Source organism: Mus musculus, chromosome 15 (genome assembly GCF_000001635.26).
Source record: "Mus musculus strain C57BL/6J chromosome 15, GRCm38.p6 C57BL/6J".
In the NCBI taxonomy this organism is placed as follows: domain Eukaryota; kingdom Metazoa; phylum Chordata; class Mammalia; order Rodentia; family Muridae; genus Mus; species Mus musculus.
In genome coordinates this window covers 85931871-85950970 of record NC_000081.6, presented here as the reverse complement: position 1 = coordinate 85950970, position 19100 = coordinate 85931871, and the positions used below count along the sequence as shown (strand labels likewise).

At 49.8% G+C, this 19100-nt stretch overlaps 1 protein-coding gene across 6 annotated transcripts in view; it reads left to right on the top strand.

Moving 5' to 3' along the window:
• The window catches only part of Celsr1 (cadherin, EGF LAG seven-pass G-type receptor 1), a 135466-nt gene that overhangs the window by 83253 nt on the left and 33113 nt on the right, over positions 1-19100 (top strand). For all 6 annotated transcript variants that reach the window (NM_009886.2, XM_030248310.1, XM_006520380.2 and 3 more), the window contains exons 6-10: positions 9697-9854; positions 11261-11424; positions 11744-11869; positions 12961-13127; positions 18502-18687. In NM_009886.2, the coding sequence (NP_034016.2) occupies positions 9697-9854; positions 11261-11424; positions 11744-11869; positions 12961-13127; positions 18502-18687 (801 nt within the window). The remainder of the gene's footprint in view (positions 1-9696; positions 9855-11260; positions 11425-11743; positions 11870-12960; positions 13128-18501; positions 18688-19100) is intronic.

The following is a 19100-nucleotide window of genomic DNA, read 5'->3' as shown; positions in this document are numbered from 1 at the left end:
GGTAGGGATCTTGTTCTCGGGAATTGCCTGGCCCTGGCTGGCATGACTCACTTGGCTTGCTCTCATGGTTCAAAATCTCTGTCTGTACTGCATGTGAAACCCCAAGATCCAGAAGAGGTGGGTCGTGCGCTCTGCCTTCAAGCCCCTCATGATAGGGAAGGGTCTTTGCTGGTCCAGAAAACCCAAGGGCCTTGCTCAGACACTTGGGCAAGTCTTTCCCCAGGACTTCCAGGTCCTTGTTTGTTGTTGTTGTTTGTTTGTTTGTTGTTTTTGAGACAGGGTCTTATTATGTAGCTCTGGCTATCCTGAAACTCACTATGTAGACCAGGCTGGCCTTGACCTCACAGAGATCCGCCTGCCTCTCCCTCCTCTTTGCTGGGGTTTAAGGTGTTCACCACCACACTCAAGGGACCTCAGGTTCTTTGAGGTATGACGTCTCAAGGTAGTGTTGTAAATGGTGTGTATGGTGGCTGTTTGTGAACATGGTGTAAATTCAGGTGGCTCTATGATCCTTCTGTGTGTCATCTGGGTGATCCATTCTGGGTCAGTGGCCAATGAACCATTTTTGGGTCTTTTTTTCTTTTATTTTTTTTTTCAACAGATCTTCAGATTTGAAGACTATGTAAGATAAACATGCCACGGGTTCATAACGTTAACTGAGCTTTGCAAAGTACCTAAACCGTTCTGACCAAGGGTACAGCAAAGTGACCTTACTTTATGTTTTTTTTTTAATTATTATTATTCTACTGCACAAAGTCCTCTTGCCAACAAAGGGGGAGTGTGATGTTTCATAGGAGCCTATGAGAGTGCACCCCAGGGGTTCCGTTACCATAAAAGCTCTCATTGTCCACAAGCCCGAGCCTGTAGTGTGAATTAGTTGTTTCTTTCCGGCTGTATTTCCTGCTTAGGCAGCAAGCTCCCGCCTGGCCTACGAAGGTATTCCATAAATATCAAGTAGCCACACTTCCACACAGGTACATTCCACTACCTCTCCATGGGTCACAGGGTGATGTCTGAGACCCCGGTTATCTATCCTCCAATCTCCGCCCTTGGAATGTTAAATGGTTCCCTTGAAGCCAAGCTTGGTGTGTAATAGAAGCCAACTAAGGGGCCTGGAGAGGCCAGAGAGTCCTGTGGGAGTATTGGCTGGGTGCCCCTCTGTAGAGCTGCAGTGGTAGTGATGGGCCAGGCAGCAGGTACAAGGACACAGCCTTGTCCTCTCACAGTGGCAGAGCCGGGAGATAAGGTGCCGGGCTTCTGTTCTTAAACACAGGCTGGCCAAACGGTTGGGGTTGGGAGCTGCCTAAGTGGAAATTTCACAGCTCCCGGGCTCACCCTGGGCCTTTGTGTGTTCCATTGCTCTGTTATGGGAAGTCGTCCAGGAGCTAGGCAGTCTAACCTGGGTGTGTCCTGTCTGGTGGAATGGCTGCTTCCCTTCCCCTACCTCCTAGTACCTTTCATCTCTCTCATCCTCTTCTAGTCTACCCCTGTGTTCTGCGCAACTTGAAATGCAGTTTGTGTGCCGGGCATGGTGGCGCACGCCTTTAATCCCAGCACTCGAGAGGCACAGGCAGGTGGATTTCTGAGTTCTAGGCCAGCCTGGTCTACAAAGTGAGTTCCAGGACAGCCAGGGCTACACAGAGAAACCCTGTCTCGAAAAACAAAAACAAAAACAAAAACAAAACAAAACAAAACAAAACAAAAAAGAAATGCAGTTTGCTCGAGCAAGCCCAGCTCCCCTCTTCTCCACCCTAGTACTAGGACCACGTACACAGACATCTTGCCTGGTGCTAGGGTGTGTACGGCTACAGTGGTCTCCTGGGTTCTGGGAGGAGATGGGGAAACTGAGGCACAGAACTATTCCGACAGGGGTTGGGGGGGAAGACACATGGTTGAGACACCACCTGTGTCTTTCAGCTGCTGATGTGTCAGTGGCTCTCGAATGTGTCATCCTCTCAGCCTGACACAAGGCCTCCCGTTGTGACTGTCCCTTTCCTCCACAGTCTCTCTGCTTTTCCTAGCAAGCTCACACTTCCTCCCACCTATTCAACACCTACCTTCATCATGAAGGTTTGAGCTCCTTGCCCTTAGGTTCTATCAGGGAGGCACACCAAGGTGAGGTCAGAAATAAGGTGCTGAGAGGTCTCTCTGCTGTGTCCCAGCCTTGGGGGTGGGAGGCAGAAAGAGGTTCATCAGGCCCTAGCTAGGGTAGGCCAGGCTATGTAAGAACGAATACGATTCTGTTCATCTGCCTGAAGTGTGAGATCTGCTGGCGAGTGTGTGCGTGTGCATGTGTGAGTGCTAGTGAATGTCTGTGTGAGTGTGCATGAGCAGATGAGCCCCAGTGAGGGTAAGTTGAGGATGCAGGGTGTGGCGTGAGCGTGCAAGCACACACCTCCTGTAGGCACTGGCCTGTGCTCTCCCCTTGCCCAGAGCACTTCCTGCTTGCCCAGGCTACCTCATTGTGTAGGCTACGCTCAGTGGGTCTTGTCTCAGACCTCTGGGATATGCACGGGTAAAGGAGAGACCAGGAGCTGTTTCTCAGGTGTGCCCTTCCCCCATATCCCATGTCTGTGGTCAGGACAGCCAGGCTTTTGCCTTTGTCTTCAGTGTGAAATGCAAGAGACACCAAATACAACCTTGTTACAAAGGGCTAGTTCCATGCACAGGCTCAGGGCCTCAATGGCCAGAGAAGGCTGACTGAGGTGGGCAGGAAGTACCTGTGCAAGCCCACGGGTGACAGGCACTACAGGGTGGACACAGGGTTGCTGTTGGAGAAATGACAGTACTGCACACACGCCACCTCCTGCAAACATTCCTGGGCTCCGGCCATCTGTGAATTCTTCGCTGTGAACGTTGGTTGTTCATTTCTGACACCGAGTGTGAATCCATTCACATCTTAAGCCTCACAGTACCTGCATCTGGTTTCATAGGCACCCCACTCTGCCCGCCCCCACGCTGAAACCAAACCCCCCACTGGCCTCCCAATGAGGAATTGTCTGTAGCAGGGTTAAAAGACTGCAGAAATGTGAGCACTCCGGAGGACCAAAGGCTTTTGTGTGCGCACAAAAGCACTCTGCAGATACTTTAGGCATCTAAGTGGAAGGCATCGGGGAGGGGCCGTACACCGGGAAGAAAATACGCTGGGGAAAAATGAAAGGGACGGCTCTGGCATCAGGAGTCCGGATCTGCACAGATGGGGAGAGCTGGCCTTTGGGGGCCTCACCTTGAAGTGCACAGTAGCCCTTGGTTTCTTGAGTGGGGGAGGAGTTACTGTGGTGGCTCCACCCACTGGCCATTTCCTTTCCACTTGGGAGCGCATGTGCATGTGCATGTGTGCCTCCATCTGTGTCTTGGTCTCTGTGTGTCTCTGTATATCTATCTGCCTATGTGTATATATGTGTATGTGTGTGTCCAGCTCAGAGCAGCTTTTGTAATCAAGGTGGGACACTGAGGTTGTAGACACACATCATAGGGCACAGATGCTGAGTGTGTAGATGCTAATGATGGTACAGACTCGGATGCAGGCATCATGTGTTGCTCTGCAGTCTGGTTCTCACCTCTGGGCTGTGTGTTTTGTACCACTTTTGCCCAAGTGGCCTGGCCACTGCAGAGCTCTCTGTCCTGGAGATGACACACGAGGTCTAGTGGGCCTGAAGAATCCCTCAGGTTTGGGAATCTTCCTGGTCTGGCCATCTGCTCCCAAAGATCCAAACAGCCTTGGAGAAAGGCTGATCATTCCGTGCCCAGCATCCTACACAGAACACAGGAAAGCTCTGAGCCTGCCACTTGGCTCCTTTAATCATGTGCTCCTTTCTTTGGAGTAAATAGGTGGCGTGCTTTTTAAAGTTCACTTTTAAAATATTAGAAAGTGCTGGGTGTTGGTGGTACACGCTTTTAATCTCAGCACCCGAGAGGCAGAGGCAGAGACAGAGGCAGGTGGATCTCTGAGTTTGAGGCCAGCCTGGTCTACAGAGTGAGTTCCAAAACAGCCAGGGCTATACAGAGAAACCCTGTCTGGAACAAACAAACAAACAAACAAACAAACAAAATGCCAAAAACAAGTTAGAAAGCTGCCCATTTTGTCCTGTTCTTTGTCCCTCCTCACCTGAGCTGGGGCCCAGGAAAACCAGTGGCTGATGCTATCAGTGTCTCCAGTGGTGTCTCCACCCTCATTCGGTGTGTCAGCTAATCACTGGGACATCAGCTTCTCACTGGGACTTTCTCCCTCTCCCTCTCCCTCTCCCTCTCCCTCTCCCTCTCCCTCTCCCTCTCCCTCTCCCTCTCCCTCTCCCTCTCCCTCTCCCTCTCCCTCTCCCTCTCCCTCTCCCTCTCCCTCTCCCTCTCTCTCTCTCTCTCTCTCACACACACACACACACACACACACACTTTATTTTAAATTTAAATTTTTCTTTTTGTGACAGGATCTCATGTATCCCAGGCTAGTTCAAACCCACTATGTAACTAAAGCTGACCTTGACTTTCCAAGGGCAGACATTACAGATTACCACGCCTGGATTTAGGAAGTACTAGGGTTTGTACTGGGGCTTTCTGAATGCCGGATAAGCACATCCCCAGCCTCCCCTTCCCTTTAAAAAGCTTGTTTTAAAAAAGTCAGTTTTTATTTGCGTGAGTGTCTGTGTGTGCACATGGGCTCGTGAGTGCCGTGCTGTGTGTGGTTAGAAGACGAATTCATTCTGTCTTCCCTCTGTGAGGGCTCAGGGGTCAAACTCAATGTTCTCACTGGATGGCAGGTGTTTTTACCCACTAAGTAAAAAGCCAAATGCCCTTTTAAAAAAGAATATTTCTATTGCTTGTTGGCCTTTTGGCTAAGATCAAGTGTAAAAAGAATATTTCTTTTTGTTGCGGTGCTGGGGCAGAACCCAGACACTCTTGTATGCTAGGTGAGGCTCTCCCACTGAGCACAACCCTCCTGTCTTTCTTTGACCAAAGAACCCAGACAAAGTCTCCATCGATGCACCTGCAGCATCTCCATCTGGCTTCCCCATCTTGATCCAAACCACGCGTGCAGCTCAGAAAGCCCTTACCAACGACGGCCATCTTTCTTGCTGTGTCTTACCACCCACCACAGCAGCACAGGGTCTAAGTGACTGAATTGGGCGGACTTCCAGAGGGGATCCTGAGAGAGCAGGGTGCATAGCTAGATAGCATTGGGTGAAGTTCCCTTAGCCCCAAAGAAACAACTTTCAAAACATACTGTGCAACATGCTGTCTAAGCTAGAATGTTCTCCCAATGTTACAAGGATACTCTGTTGCTCTCGGCAGTCATCCCCAGCATCTCCCCCGCAGCCACAGCCAGCAGTCAGCCTCGTGGATGTGTATGTTCTGGGCATCTCAGCTGCATGGCATCAAATAACTCCTCAGTGCCCTGCCTCAGAGCTCGTCAGGTTGTGGTGTATGGCAGTGCCCCAGTTCCTCGTGGCAAGTAATAGGCCAGGGTCTATCTCTGTCCCTCTATTGATGGAACATTTCAGTTGATCCTGCTGTCACAGGGGAATTGTAAGTACTGTTGTGAGCATATGTGAACCTGGCCCCCCTCCCTTTAGTCTCTATGTTCCCATGGGCATGTCCCTGGGAGTGGGACGGTGCAGCCTACCTACAGTGGCCAATGACTGGCTCTGATGACATCCCTGCATACATCCTGGTCATCTCTTGTATCATTTTTCTGTCCACCCCATCCCCTTTGCTTTTTTTGTGAGACAGAGGCTCTCTATGTATTTCTGGCTATCTTAGAACTCTTTATGTAAACCAGGCCGACCTAGAACTTGCAGAGATATGCCTGCCTCTACCACCTAAGTGCTGGGGTTAAAAGTGTGCAGCCAGGAACCCAGACCCTTCCCTGAGGTTTCTGTCTCCAGTCCCAGCAGGTGCTCCCCACCCCTGCCTCATCTCTCTCCTCCTCCTGATTGTGTTTGACCCATGAGTGCTTGGTTCTTTGGTTCTCTGGCTACAAGCTCCTTCACGTTATCTGCAAGGCCAGGGCAAATGTTTTGGAGGTGGTGACCAGCAGCAGTCACCCCAGAGCCCTACGACCAGCTCTGACCCCTCAGAATGGAGCCAGTCAGCAGCACGTCAGCAGCGGTTGCTCCTTATCAGCAGGAGCTGTTCTGGAGAGAAACCTTGGGTGTTCCCTGCCCCCTGTTCTTCACCCCGGTGCTCTCTTTCCTCCCTGTCTGCGCTTGAATCCCATGGTGCTGAGCTGTTGATTATGAACCGTTGTGTACAGCAATCACAATTTGGTAAATAGCAGCTTAGTTTCATTAAAGCCTCCGCGCATAAAGGCTGTTTATATCCACTCTCTGAAAGCCTCACACCCATTCCCAAAAATGTAAATTACACGCTATGGAGATGATACAGGGTTCGTACAGCCCGGGGATGGTCCTCCTTTCTCAGTGCGGTACCTAACACTTAAGCATCCCTAATGGGTACCTCACCAATCTCCCCAAAGCAAGCTGCTGCTCCCAAGTGAGAAAACGGATGATTTTCCATAACCGTCTAACTACTACTTAACAGAGGTGGACTCTCTAAGGAAATAGATAATCAGAGATTGACCTGATATACGTGGCTCATCTCAGGTCCAGAAGAAAGGTTTGTGGGAGACTCCTATATCTTAGTCAACTTCTTCTAACATCAACAGGACAGATGGTCTACTGTGTGTGTAAGTTATGTATGTATGTTAGAGTGTTTGAGTGTGTATCTCTGTAAGTGACTATCTTAGGGTTTCTAGTGCTTTGAAGAGACACTATGACCAAGGCAACTCTTATAAAGGCAAACATTTCATTGGAGCTGGCTTACAGTTCAGAGGTTCACTCCATTATCATCATGGTAGGGGAAGCATGGCAGCCTGCAGGCAGACATGGCACTGGAGAGAGGTAGATGAGAGTTCTACATCCTGATTGGCAGACAGAAAAAAGAGAGAGAGTGATACTAGGCTTCAAAGCCCACCTCCAGTGACACACTTCCTCCAGCAAGGCCACACCTCCTAATAATGCCACTCCATATGACCCTATAGGGGCCAGCTTCATTCAAACCACCACAAGTGTATGTGCCTATGTATCTATGTGAGTGTATCTGTGTGTGTATTTGTGTATGTATGTGTTCATGCATTAGGATTTAGAGGGCTCAGATACATATATACAGGTGCACTTGCATTTTGTGGAGGTCAGGGGTCATCATCCGATATTTTCCTCAGTTGCTCCCCACCTTAGGTGTTTTTTTTTTTAAAGAGTTTATTTATGTAATGTATATAAGTACACTGTCATATGGTTGCGGATGGTTGTGAGCCACCATGTGGTTGCTGGGGATTGAACTTAGGACCTCTGGAAGAGCAGTCAGTGCTCTTAACCACTGAGCCATCTCTCCAGCCAGCCCCCCTACCCCTGCCTTAGTTTTTTTTTTTGTTTTTGTTTTTTTTTTGTTTTTTTTTGTTTTGCACTGAACTTGGAGCCTAGTGATCAACTAGGCTGGCTGGCTAGTTCTGTGAATCTATCTCTCCCATCCCCCACCCAGGGTTGGAATTATAGATACATACAGACACACTGAGCTAATATGTGGGTCCTGGGGATCTGAACCCAGGTCCTCATGCTTGCCTGGCAAACAAGCTATGCAGTGAGCCCAGGTATTTTAATCTTAAATCCTACCTTAGACCCAGAGAAACTACCGTCATGAGCTTGTTTAGGACAGATGGTTGGAGGAGGCAGAGTGGAGGGTCTCACATCATGTGACTGTGAGTACGTGGCAAAGACACCCACTATACTGCTTCAGGGTATGTGGCCGGAGCAGATGGACCCCAGGTCATACACCTCAGGAAATTGGTTGGGCTCCTGTTTCCAGCATACCATGAACTACCTTCCAGGGCAGCGTCTGCACCAAGCAGGTGCCTCGCTCCCCTGAGAACCCCGAGGTTTCACTTTTGAATGAGCTGCACCGTCATTCCCTGTTAAAAGGCATTAGGGTGATTTAATTATAGTCTCTGTATTTATAGCTGTTTCCAGCAGTATAAGAAACATGCTAATGCAAGCTGCCCCGGCACTGTTACAGCTCGAGGCGGCACTGGGCCCACGGATTTGGTTTGTTGTTTTTTTTGTTTGTTTGTTTTGAGGTGTGGTCTTGCTAGGTTGCCTGGAACTCCCAAACTCAAGTGATCCTCCAGTCTCAGCCTCTTGAGTTCTAGGATTGTCGGTGTGTCAGTATACCCGTCTAGGTCTATTGGTTTTTTGTTTTGTTTTGTTTTTGTTTTTGAGGGGGTGGGGGGTGTTGAGGAGAACTGTAGTCAGACTCTCCAGGGAGGAGGAAGAGTCTTCTATCTAGTGTGCCAGTTGTAAAATCTAGTGACACTACCCTGCGTTTATGGTCCTAGCACCTAGGGACATAGACTTTGGTACTCCAATATGCAGGTAGAAAGGAAATCCATTTGCCCGTCTCTGCACAGCCTGCCAGCCTCTGGCTGTTTGCCAATTTCTAAAACTCAGGACCTTCATACCTTTTGTCTAGGATGGACAGTGCAGTTGGCTCCTTGTCTCTTCCTAGAAAGATTTCAGAGGTTAGATGGGTGGATACTTGGTGTCTCAAGAGGGCCCACCAAAAGCCTGCAACCATGAGGGCTGACGGGAAAAGAAGCCATTTCTGGGTGGCAGCCGCAGCCTCCCCAACACCGGGGGTGGGGGTGGGGGAGGCTTCACTGCTGTCCCCGGGTGGCAGCCACGGCTTGAGGAGGTGGGAGCCCAAGCAGGTACGTGATGTGAACAGCAGGACCAAGGCCACAGGTTCCTGAGGAGTGGATCTGGCCGGAAACATGGAAGAGGCCACCTCAGGCCAGCAAATGGATGAGAATAATTTGCTTAGGTTTATTTATACATTTGCATGTACGCCAGAAAACAGCGTTAGACAGATGTGAGCTGCCATATGGGTGCTGGGAATTGAACTCGGGGACTTTCAGAAGTGCAGTGAGTTGCTCTTAACCACTGAGCCATCTCTCCAGCTCGGGATGAAGATAATCTAAGGGTGAGGGCAGCATGCACTCTCTGTGGGTACTTGGCATGATCAGGCTCCAGCTTTGGTGGCTGGGAAACAGGTCTCCGTATTGGAGCCAGAAAGCTGCAAACTGAACCCAGGGCTGTGGTGGCCAGAAGCCAGCGGAGGAGAAAAAAGAGGGTCCTGTGTCATGGATGTACCTGAAGGCCACCATAAGGAAGAACTAGCAACTGTGTGGCTTAGTCAAAAGGGGTTCCTTCTCTTGGCCTGGAAAGACTGTACTTGGACAGCTGCGGGACACGAAGATTTAGTTCTGTGGTCGCGTGGTTGTCTGTAGTCCTGGGTTTTTATTCCTAGCAAATATAAAAATGTATTTGCAAGCCAGCTTTCTAGGGAGGGTCCTGCGTGTCCTTCCCTGGGTGTGGGCCCCAGTCGTCTTGCCTCAGGCCGTCACACTCTCTACCTTGGGTTTGCCTTAACTTTGCTGCCGTAGCCCTATTTCTGGCAACTTCTCATTCTGTGGTTTGGTGAAGGCCTTGTGTTCTGGGGAGATGCCCTGTACCCCATGTAGCAGGTTGGGAGCTGGGGTGCCTCATGCGTCATTCATATGCCCCCACTGCAGGGAGCGTGCAGAGCTGGGACACCTGCCCAGGGCATGGTGAGAGACAGAGCTGACCAATTCTATTCTTTCTGCCCCCACAGCCCAACATTGGCCACCTGGGCCTGCCCCACGGGCCGTCTGGAGAGAAGGTGGCTGTGGTGACTGTGGATGACTGTGACGCAGCGGTGGCCGTGCACTTTGGAAGTTACGTGGGGAACTACAGCTGCGCTGCCCAGGGCACTCAGAGCGGCTCCAAGAAGTGAGACTCCTGGAGGGGGTGACACAGGGCATCCATAACCACTCAGGGACTGCTCTAAACACAGGTCACCCTTGCCAGGCCAGTGCAGAGCACCTTGGTAGCCTCTGTTGTAGGCTGGTTTCAGACTCTCTCCCTGTGGATAGGCATCTTCCCTCTCAGACCACAGAATCCTCCAGAATAAGTCCCCCAGAAGTACCTATCAAGCCAAGTATGGCAGGGCATATCATAATTCTAGCACTTGGGAAGCTGAGGCACGTGTATTGAGATTCTTCATAGCCTGGTCTACATCATGAACTTGAGGCCAGCCTGGGCTAAGCAGTAGGCACCTTTCAGAAGGGAAATCAGTCTTACCCACTTGCCATGCTTGCCTTGTCTCCCTGGATTGCTGCTCCCTGGACTCTGGAATTACATGAGGTGGAAGGGACTGGGCTCTCTTTGCTGGTTTGGGGGTCACTCGGGGATCATTTGAATCCAGGACAAAGAGATTCCATCACCCACATACAGGGCTAACCTTGCTTTATTTTCTTTTGGTAACATGAACTTCAAAAGTGGAGAACCTGCTCCTGCTGTGTCCTAATTGATGGCTTGTGGGTGGGCTGTAAAACATTGGGTTTTGATTTTTAAAAAAGATTTATTTATTTTATGTATATGAGCACATTATAGTTCTCTTCAGACAGACTAAAAGAGGACATCAGATCCCATTACAGATGGTTGTGAGCCACCATGTGGTTGCTGGGACTTGAACTCAGGACCTCTGGAAGAGCAGTCAGTGCTCTTAAGTGCTGAGCCATCTCTCCAGCTCCCAGGTTTTGATTTTTGCTTTGAGACAATGTCTCCCTAAATAGACCAGGCTGTTCCCCAACTTCTAATTCCCCAGCCTCGGTATCCTTAGGGTTGGGATTACAGGTTTCTACCACTGCCCCTAGCCCTGAATCTTGATCCCATTTTGAAGGTCATGTTCAGATGAACCTGATGAGGTCATATCCTTCCCCATCCTCACTTGCTTTAACTTGATTGGTGGGTTGTGTCTTGGGTCTAGAGCCCTGCCTGGGATCTCAGCTGCTCCCTGCTGGAGGCAGAGTTCTGCTCTAATCCCGCTGTCTCCCTAGAGAGCCAAGGGATTGTGGGATGCTCCCTTCTACCGCAGAGCAGAACTCAGTAGTGGTCCTCAGTTACCCCCGAACCTCCATTTGCTGGGAAATGATGCAAGTGTAAGGAAATTGCAGGTCAGAGCTGCTGTGAGGTGCCTCCAGTGACCCTGACTCAGGTTGATTCCCGCTCTCATCTCTAATCGTCTACCTTGGGCTTGTACCTACATTGTGATCGACAACTCTGGCGGTAGAGTCTCGGTGGCTTTACATCAATGTCAGGGCTTGATATCACAGAAGATGGCTTTGCCTTCCCAGGTCACTGGATCTGACCGGTCCTCTGCTTCTGGGTGGTGTCCCCAACCTGCCAGAAGACTTCCCCGTGCACAGCCGTCAGTTTGTGGGATGCATGCGAAACCTGTCCATCGATGGCCGGATTGTGGACATGGCTGCGTTTATTGCCAACAATGGTACCAGGGCAGGTAGGCACAGCCCCTGGGTGTTTAGAACAAGCATGGTACCCACTGGACATTTGTGGTCACTCCAGGGATAGAAGGGCTCTTTCTACTTCCCAGAGAGTTCTTGAAATGTGCCTACCCGTGGGTGAGGGCCTCGTGGGAATGGGTAGAGAGCCACACACTCCAGGCTGGGGTTCTCACCATGGCCAGCAGGTTCCCGGCTAGCCGTCTCCAGCTGATTGCATTCATGCATGGGTCAGTATGGGGGATGGTGAAGGTCCTTAAGGGTGAGAACCGCCTGAGATCTTCCAATCAAAACCAGGCTACACCTTATGCCCCATAGGCTGTGCTTCTCAGAGGAACTTCTGCGATGGGACCTCATGCCAGAACGGGGGCACCTGTGTGAACAGGTGGAACACGTACTTATGTGAGTGCCCGCTCCGCTTTGGTGGAAAGAACTGTGAACAAGGTAAGGTTTTGTCCATTCTTCCCTAGACTGCCAGATGGGAGGGGGAACACCCAGCAGACTGGGAGAGGCTGGGAGAGAGGTCCAGGACCTGGGGTCAGCTCCATAGGATATAAAGGCAGGTAGCCATGAAGGTCAGAAGAGCAAGGTGGCTGTGGACACACCTGAGCCCTGTGGAGTTCTAGGGTGTCTTTCCTGACAGCTGCTGCTGATTGGGCCTAGTGATGAGCATGAAAGACGACCGCCTGCCCATCACTCGGAGATGCTGCCGGGTTTGAGTGGTGTCTTATTTCTTCCCTGTTGCCGAGTGATGTTAAAACACCATGATGAGGGGCTGGAGAAATGGCTCAGAGGTTAAGAGCAATGGCTGCTCTTTCAGAGGTCCTGAGTTCAATTTCCAGCAACCACATGGTGGCTCACAACCATCTCTAATGAGATCTGGTGCCTTCTTCTGGCATGCATGCACACATGCAGGCAGAAGAACACTGTATAAATAATAAATAAAAAAAAAGAAACTATGAGAAAAAGAGAGAAAGGGTTTATTTGGCTCACGATTCCAGATCACAGTAAGTCTTTTGTAACGTGACAGAGATGCCACAGTAGCAGAGCTTAGGACAGAATGGTGACATCACATAATCACCATAATTAAGAGCAGAGAGCAATGCATGCATTCATGCTAGAGCCCCACTCTGTCTTCAGTCTTAAATAAGCCATGATCCCCTGCCTAGGGAATGGTGCCACCCACCCACCCTCCCAAAAGCTGAACCTGCTCCATGTCCCAAGTGCCACAGTACCACTTGTTGACTGTCATCTCATTTAGAGGGTGGGCTCCCTAAACTTTCCCACACTTTTGGATGTGTCTGGTAACACTCAGGGGCTTCTTCACCCAGTGAGCTGTACAGAAACCAAGGTGGGCATTTACAGAGTCCGTTGATGGGTTCTTAGGGTGGTACTGAACACATATACAAGTCTGAAGCTAGCATGTGGGTTAGAATGAAAGGCAAAGTGAAGAAGGGCTTCACCTGGCTGGCAGCCGAGAAGATGCTCTCTGCCTAATTTTGGGAGGTGCCTGAGGCCCTGGTCTGTTTCTGCAGCTATGCCACACCCTCAGCGCTTCACTGGTGAGAGCGTCGTGTTGTGGAGTGACCTTGACATCACCATCTCTGTGCCTTGGTACCTGGGGCTCATGTTCCGGACCCGGAAGGAGGATGGTGTGCTGATGGAAGCCACAGCTGGCACGTCTTCCAGGCTCCATCTCCAGGTGAGTGTGTCTTCGAAACACACAGGCACCTGCAGAGCAGACAAGTGCTCTAGAAGGAGAACCAGACAGCGGGGGTTTCCCAGGCTGCCTGGGAAGGGCATCCGCTACTCATCTCCCCGCTCCTACGCTTGCCCTATAGTGGGCAGAGAGAACGCAGAGGGAAATATGGGTGACCCAAGGTGCAGTGCCATTGTGCCGTTCAGGATAGGGGTAGTGCAGAGTTCGTGCATAACTATGGGCTCCTGTGGACTTCCTTTCCAGCACCCACTTGCCTTCACTACAGTCACAGAATGGAGCATAGAACCTCAGAGCTGCTGGGTCTGTGTAACTTGCCCTAGACAGAAGCTCTGGTCTGCCTGCCTGGAATTTGGCTGGTTTTTGTTTTTGTTTTTGTTTTTTTGGTTTTTTTTTGTTTTTTTTTTCCTGGCTTGATTCACAGCCTTTCAGGGCGAAGGCAAAGGGCTGCAGCAGATTTGGGGCGTGAGCTTCCATCAGTGCAAAGTGCAAGTTCTCACCCCCATATTAAACCTACATGCTGCCATACCCCGGGTCCCTGCCTCGAGGGATCTTGAGGACCCCGTCACTTCATGCCACGTGTGTGTTTTCTTTATATTTACCTCTAACCATTCGGCTTGTTTGGAACTTTAGGTCAGAGTACCCGGACATTTCTGGAAGTGGTTTTAATGCACCGCATTCACACGTTCGCATATCTCTTACATGACAGATGGTTTCTGCTAGGTCGTTGGAGCCAGAGGTAGCAAGGGATGCTACTCCTTTGTGGGGATCACCCAGGGCTGTCTCACTGAGCTACCCTCACTTTCCAGCCCTCCACTGTCTGTACAGTAGAGAGAGCCCTTATCCAAGGCTCCGAGGTTCCGAGGTTCCGGATGAGCCCTCTGTCTGGGAATCCGTACTTGACCAGGAGGTCCCACTGAGCCCCCAACTCTGCCCTTGTATCTCTGACATTGGCACTGACCAGACAGATTTTCTTGTATAAACCATGGCCCATAATTCCTGGGCAGGGTCAGAATTCTCCAGTTTTGGCTTTCCTTGGAGTTAACACTCGCAGTAGTCAGGAGGCCCAGAGGTCACTGTCAATGGTCACTTAGAGGAATCATGCCCTAGCAAGGATTTGGGCTCAAATCTGGAGGAACTAGTAACTAAGTATGTCTTTCTTTCTTTCAGGCTTTTCCAAAGATTGTATATGTAAGCACATGCATGTGTGCCTATGTCTCTCTGTGTGCTCGTGTCTGCCTACGTATGTGAATGTGTCTGAGCATGTGTGCGCGTGCATCTGTGTGTATAACTGGGCATGTCTTTATGCACGTGTCTGTGTTTGCATGTGTTCGTGACCGTGTATTTATGTTTGTGTGCACGTTTGTGTATATGTCTGTGAGTGCATGCGTGCCCATATGTGTATGTATGTTTGTGTTTGTGTGCTCATGTGTATGTATGTTTATGCATGAGTGCATGCATCTCTCTGTGTGTCCGTATGTATGTGAGTGCATGTAACAAGCCCTGGTGCCCGTAGACTTCCTTCCCCATAGGTCATCCTCTGTCTCCTTCTCCCTCCTCCCCTTCAGCACAGCCTCTACTGGATATCTGTCTCTTCCCTTCCCGAGGAATGAGGTCTGACCCAAGCTTTAAGGGTAGTGGCTCCTGGAATTCCCATGGCCCCTGCTGTCCCCATGTCCTCATAAAGCCATAGCTTGTTTCTTCTACTTCCTGGGCCCTGGATTCTTGTTCTTCATCCCAGTCAGGCAGCTGGAGTGGAGTCGGAGATAGTCAGAGGAGAGGTGGACCCTAAGGAGTGTCTGTACCAAGCTCCCATTTCACGTGAGGCAAATTGAAGCTAGAGGCTCGTGTAACCTAGGCCCCATGGATCCTGAGTCAGCCAGAGAACCCCTCAGCAGAGCTCAGAGAGTGGGAGGAGTCAGGGATGCCCAGAGCCCTCCCTTCTTCCAGCTCGCTGCCAGAGGTCACAGGGCCCTTGGATAGATTTGTTTGCATTGGCTGGAGGGTGGGGCCATCAGCCCAGACAGAAGCCAGCCTCTAGCCTGTGCCTGCCCACTTACCTGAGGTCACAGCCCCAGAGGTTGGGGGTTGTTGGTGTGCATGGCAAATTCTTTCCTCATTAGCTGTAATTTCACAAGGTTCCCGGCTGGCCAGAAGCTCACTTTGGCCTGAACTTGGAAGCACCGCCCTGCCTGGGGATGCTATTTCTCTGTGGGTGTTGCTCTGTCGGAACATATTAAATTGGCCGTTTTCATTCAGGTGATGACGGGCGCCTACAAGCTGTCATTAGTGTACCTGGAGGGAAAAAGGCTCTGTTCAGCAAGGTTAGCCCTGACTAACTCTGGTAGCCACAGAATTAAAGACTGGATACACCAAGGAGGGCTTTAAGGGGTCCTGTAGACCTCATGAGCAACCCAAGGGGCCACCTTGTTATGGTTCGCAGAGGCTGCTCTAACAGGAATTGGGGGTGGGGGTAGGGTTTGTGTGACATGTTCAGCTTGTGGTGTCCTGACTGCCAAGAGAGTGCTGTGATGCAGCAGTTTGAATGTCCCCATCCCGTGTCAGGCCAAAGCCTGGACAAGTTAGCTAATTGCTGTCAGGCAGCCCAGATCCAGCTATATCATCGAGCAGAATAACCATACTGTTGTTGACATCTGTCTTGAATCGAGTAGAAGTACACGATGGGTGGCTGCTCCTGTCCCTGTCCTGGGGTTTATTCACAGCCTCTCCTTTTGTTGCAGACACATGCCATTTTCAACTTCCTTGTTGATCTCTTTTTTTTGAGGGGTTTGCCAGCAAGGCCAGTGAGAGAGAATAGCCCAGGAAACTTGTGTGAGGCAAAGGAAGCAATATGTAAAATGGTGAAAATTACCTTCCAAAATCAGCTAGTGGCGGAGACCAAAGTCAAGATGCATCGGTATTGACATTAGTCCTTTCTGTCAGGGTTTCTCCTGAGGCCTGTGGAGTACCTTGAGTTAACCAGCATGAGACACTTTGTATTGAAACCTTTGATATTGTTTCTAATGGTTAGAGGCCACACAACTTGGGCCCCCTGAGTTTAAGCCCTTGGAAATGTGTCGAGACTTGCTTTAAAGCCTGGATCCAACCAGCCTTCGTCAATATTCTGTGTGGACTTGAAAAGAATGTGTTCTCTGCTGTCGTTAAGCAAGGAGAGCCACATGTGTTGAGACCGTGGCACTGATTGTGGTGACACAGGCCCAGACCGTGTCAGGGGCTGGTGGTGTAGCTCAGTGGGTAGATTGCCTGCCTTGTGCATACAAGGCCCTGGGCTACACACTAAACATTGCATAAATCAGGTGGAATGTAATCCCAGATTTTAGGAAGTAGAAACTGAAGGATTTGAAACTCAAGGCCACCCTGGGCTTACTTAGGAAGTTGGAAGCCAGTCTGGGCTGTGTAGACCCTGTCTCAAAAACAAACACACACACACACACACACACACACACACACACACACACACACACACACAAACAAACCAAAACAAACCAGAAAACCAAAAAACCAAAAGCCTCTAAAAACCCTATGCCATTGTCATATTTGCTGTTTGCCATGGTGGCAATTTGATTCTGAACTTCGACAATCAGCTTCCTTTCTTTTCTGGCTAACTGGCTATGGTCATCATGTGCCCTTTCTGGTGATGGTGCTTGCCTTAAAGTTGCTCTGTCTGCTGATATAGTTGTACCAGCGCTTCTTCCTATAGGGTTTCTGTCCATCCTTTTTGTTTTTTTTTTTGTTTGTTTGTTTTGTTTTGTTTGTTTTTTTTTTGAGACAGCTTCTCAGTGTAGCCCTAGCTGTCCTGGAACTCACATTTTCTACCAGGCTGGTCTTAAACTCAGAGACCCACCTGCCTCTGCCTCCTGTGAGCTGGGATTAAAGGTGTAGTCACAGACTTGAGAGAGTCAAAGCCATGCATCTGTTCCTCCAAGATCTGCTGATTCTTGTTTACTACAAGAATCATAGCCTTTTGTTGTCCCAGCGCAAAGCCTTGAAGATGCTGGCCCATCCAGCCTTGCTTGAAGATGCTGGCCCATCCAGCCTTGCTGGGATTGGGATTGTGGTCCTTATCCCATGGGCCTGCAGGACACTCTTCAGCAATTGCTGAAGTTTGAGTCTTCAGAACCAGATGGTAGCCCTGGGGGAAACCAGAGTTCCTTCCCCTTGGCCTTTGTCCCTGCAACTCTTGCAGTGTCACTTAGAGCTTCACACAGATGTCCCACCTCACAGGAGGAGGATGGTCCAACTCACCCAATATCCTGTCAAGTTAAAGAAATACCTAGGCATTGTCCCAGCTGCACTCATTTAAAAATTTACATTTATGTATCTATTCATTTAACTATATGTGTGTATGTGTGACCCAGAGGACAGCTTGTGGGGGTCAGTTCTCTCTTTCCATCCTGTGCATCCCAGGATTCTAAGTCAGGTCATTGGGCTTGGCAGCAAGCCCCTTTCCCTCCTGAGCCATCTTATCAGCCCTGGCTGCATTCATTTCTCTCCTTCCTTTCTTCTTTATTTTTTTTTTTTCTTGTTGTTTTCGATTTTGGTTTGGTTTGATTTTTGTTTGTTTGATTGATTGTTTTGTTTTGTTTTGTTTTGTTTCATCTTGGCTTGCCTGGAATTCACTGTTTAGACCAGGCTGGCCTCAAACTTATGAAGATCTGCCTCTGTCTCTGAGTGCTGGGACTAAAAGCATGCACCATGGTGCCTGGCCTTAACTGCATTCATTTAAAATTCTGTTATAGGCTAAGTGCAATACTCTAGATTTACATGTATGTTGTTAAACAAGATTAGGTCTTCACAAACTGGTATTGTATTTAATTCCCAACCCCTTTGTGTGTGTGTGTGTGTGTGTGTGTGTGTGTGTGTGTGTATGTGTTGCTAAAGCTGGGGCCTTATACTGCCAGGCAAGTAATTTACCACCGAGATATGTCCCCAGCCAAATCTCTGTCTTTCTTTGTTTTGTTTGTTTGTTTTGTTTTGTTTTTTACTTTTTTGGTTTGTTTTTGGTTTGTTTTTCCTTTCTCTTTTGGGGTAGTCTCACTGTGGTAGCCCAGGCTGGCCCAAAACTTGCTATTTATAACAAGCTGACCCAAAACTCAGGCTCATCCTTGCTGCCCCTGCCCCCTACCCCCAAGTTCTGGGACTACAGGTGTGCACCATCATGCCTGGCTCTTTATTTTAAAAATCCATTTTTTTTCACTCTGGTTACCACGTCCTAAGTCTGTCTGCATGGCTTTGTAATTGTCTGCAGGCCGTTTTCCATGTCACCGTAACTGTAGCACTGTACTGCACTGTCCTGCTATGACACCAGTCAGTCGGTGCGGCTCTCTCTGCCCTACAGATTCTCAACAGCTACATCCGCTTTGAGGTCTCCTACGGCCCCTCTGACGTGGCATCCATGCAGCTGTCCAAGTCCCGGATAACTGACGGGGGGTGGCATCACCTGCTCATAGAACTGAGGAGTGCCAAGGAGGGCAAGGACATCAAATACCTGGCAGTCATGACCTTGGACTATGGGATGGACCAGGTGAGCATGTGCCTAGACCCTCTTTGGAATAGTCCCTTCCTCAGCCCGTGGGGAAGCACAATGACACTGTGCCAGGACCTACAGGGACCTTGTGGGTTTGGTCAACATAACTGGGTTTAGAGTTCCCATTCCATGAATGAGGATGGGGAGACTTCTGTAGTCTAGAGTTGGGCCCTGCCTACCTGGGTCTCTCATCGTGGTGCTGTGGATCCCTTTGTAGGGCTTTTCTCTTGGTGAAATTGCTTTTGGTAGCATCTTATTGCTCAGCCCCGGGCCTCTACCCAGGCACAGGTACCAATGCACTTTTCCCAGAAATGGGTATAGTGAATAAAGCTGGATAAGACCCAGGACCCAGAGGGGCTGGATGACACAGACACACCTCTGACCCATGGGGCAGCTGTCTCTAGATGGTA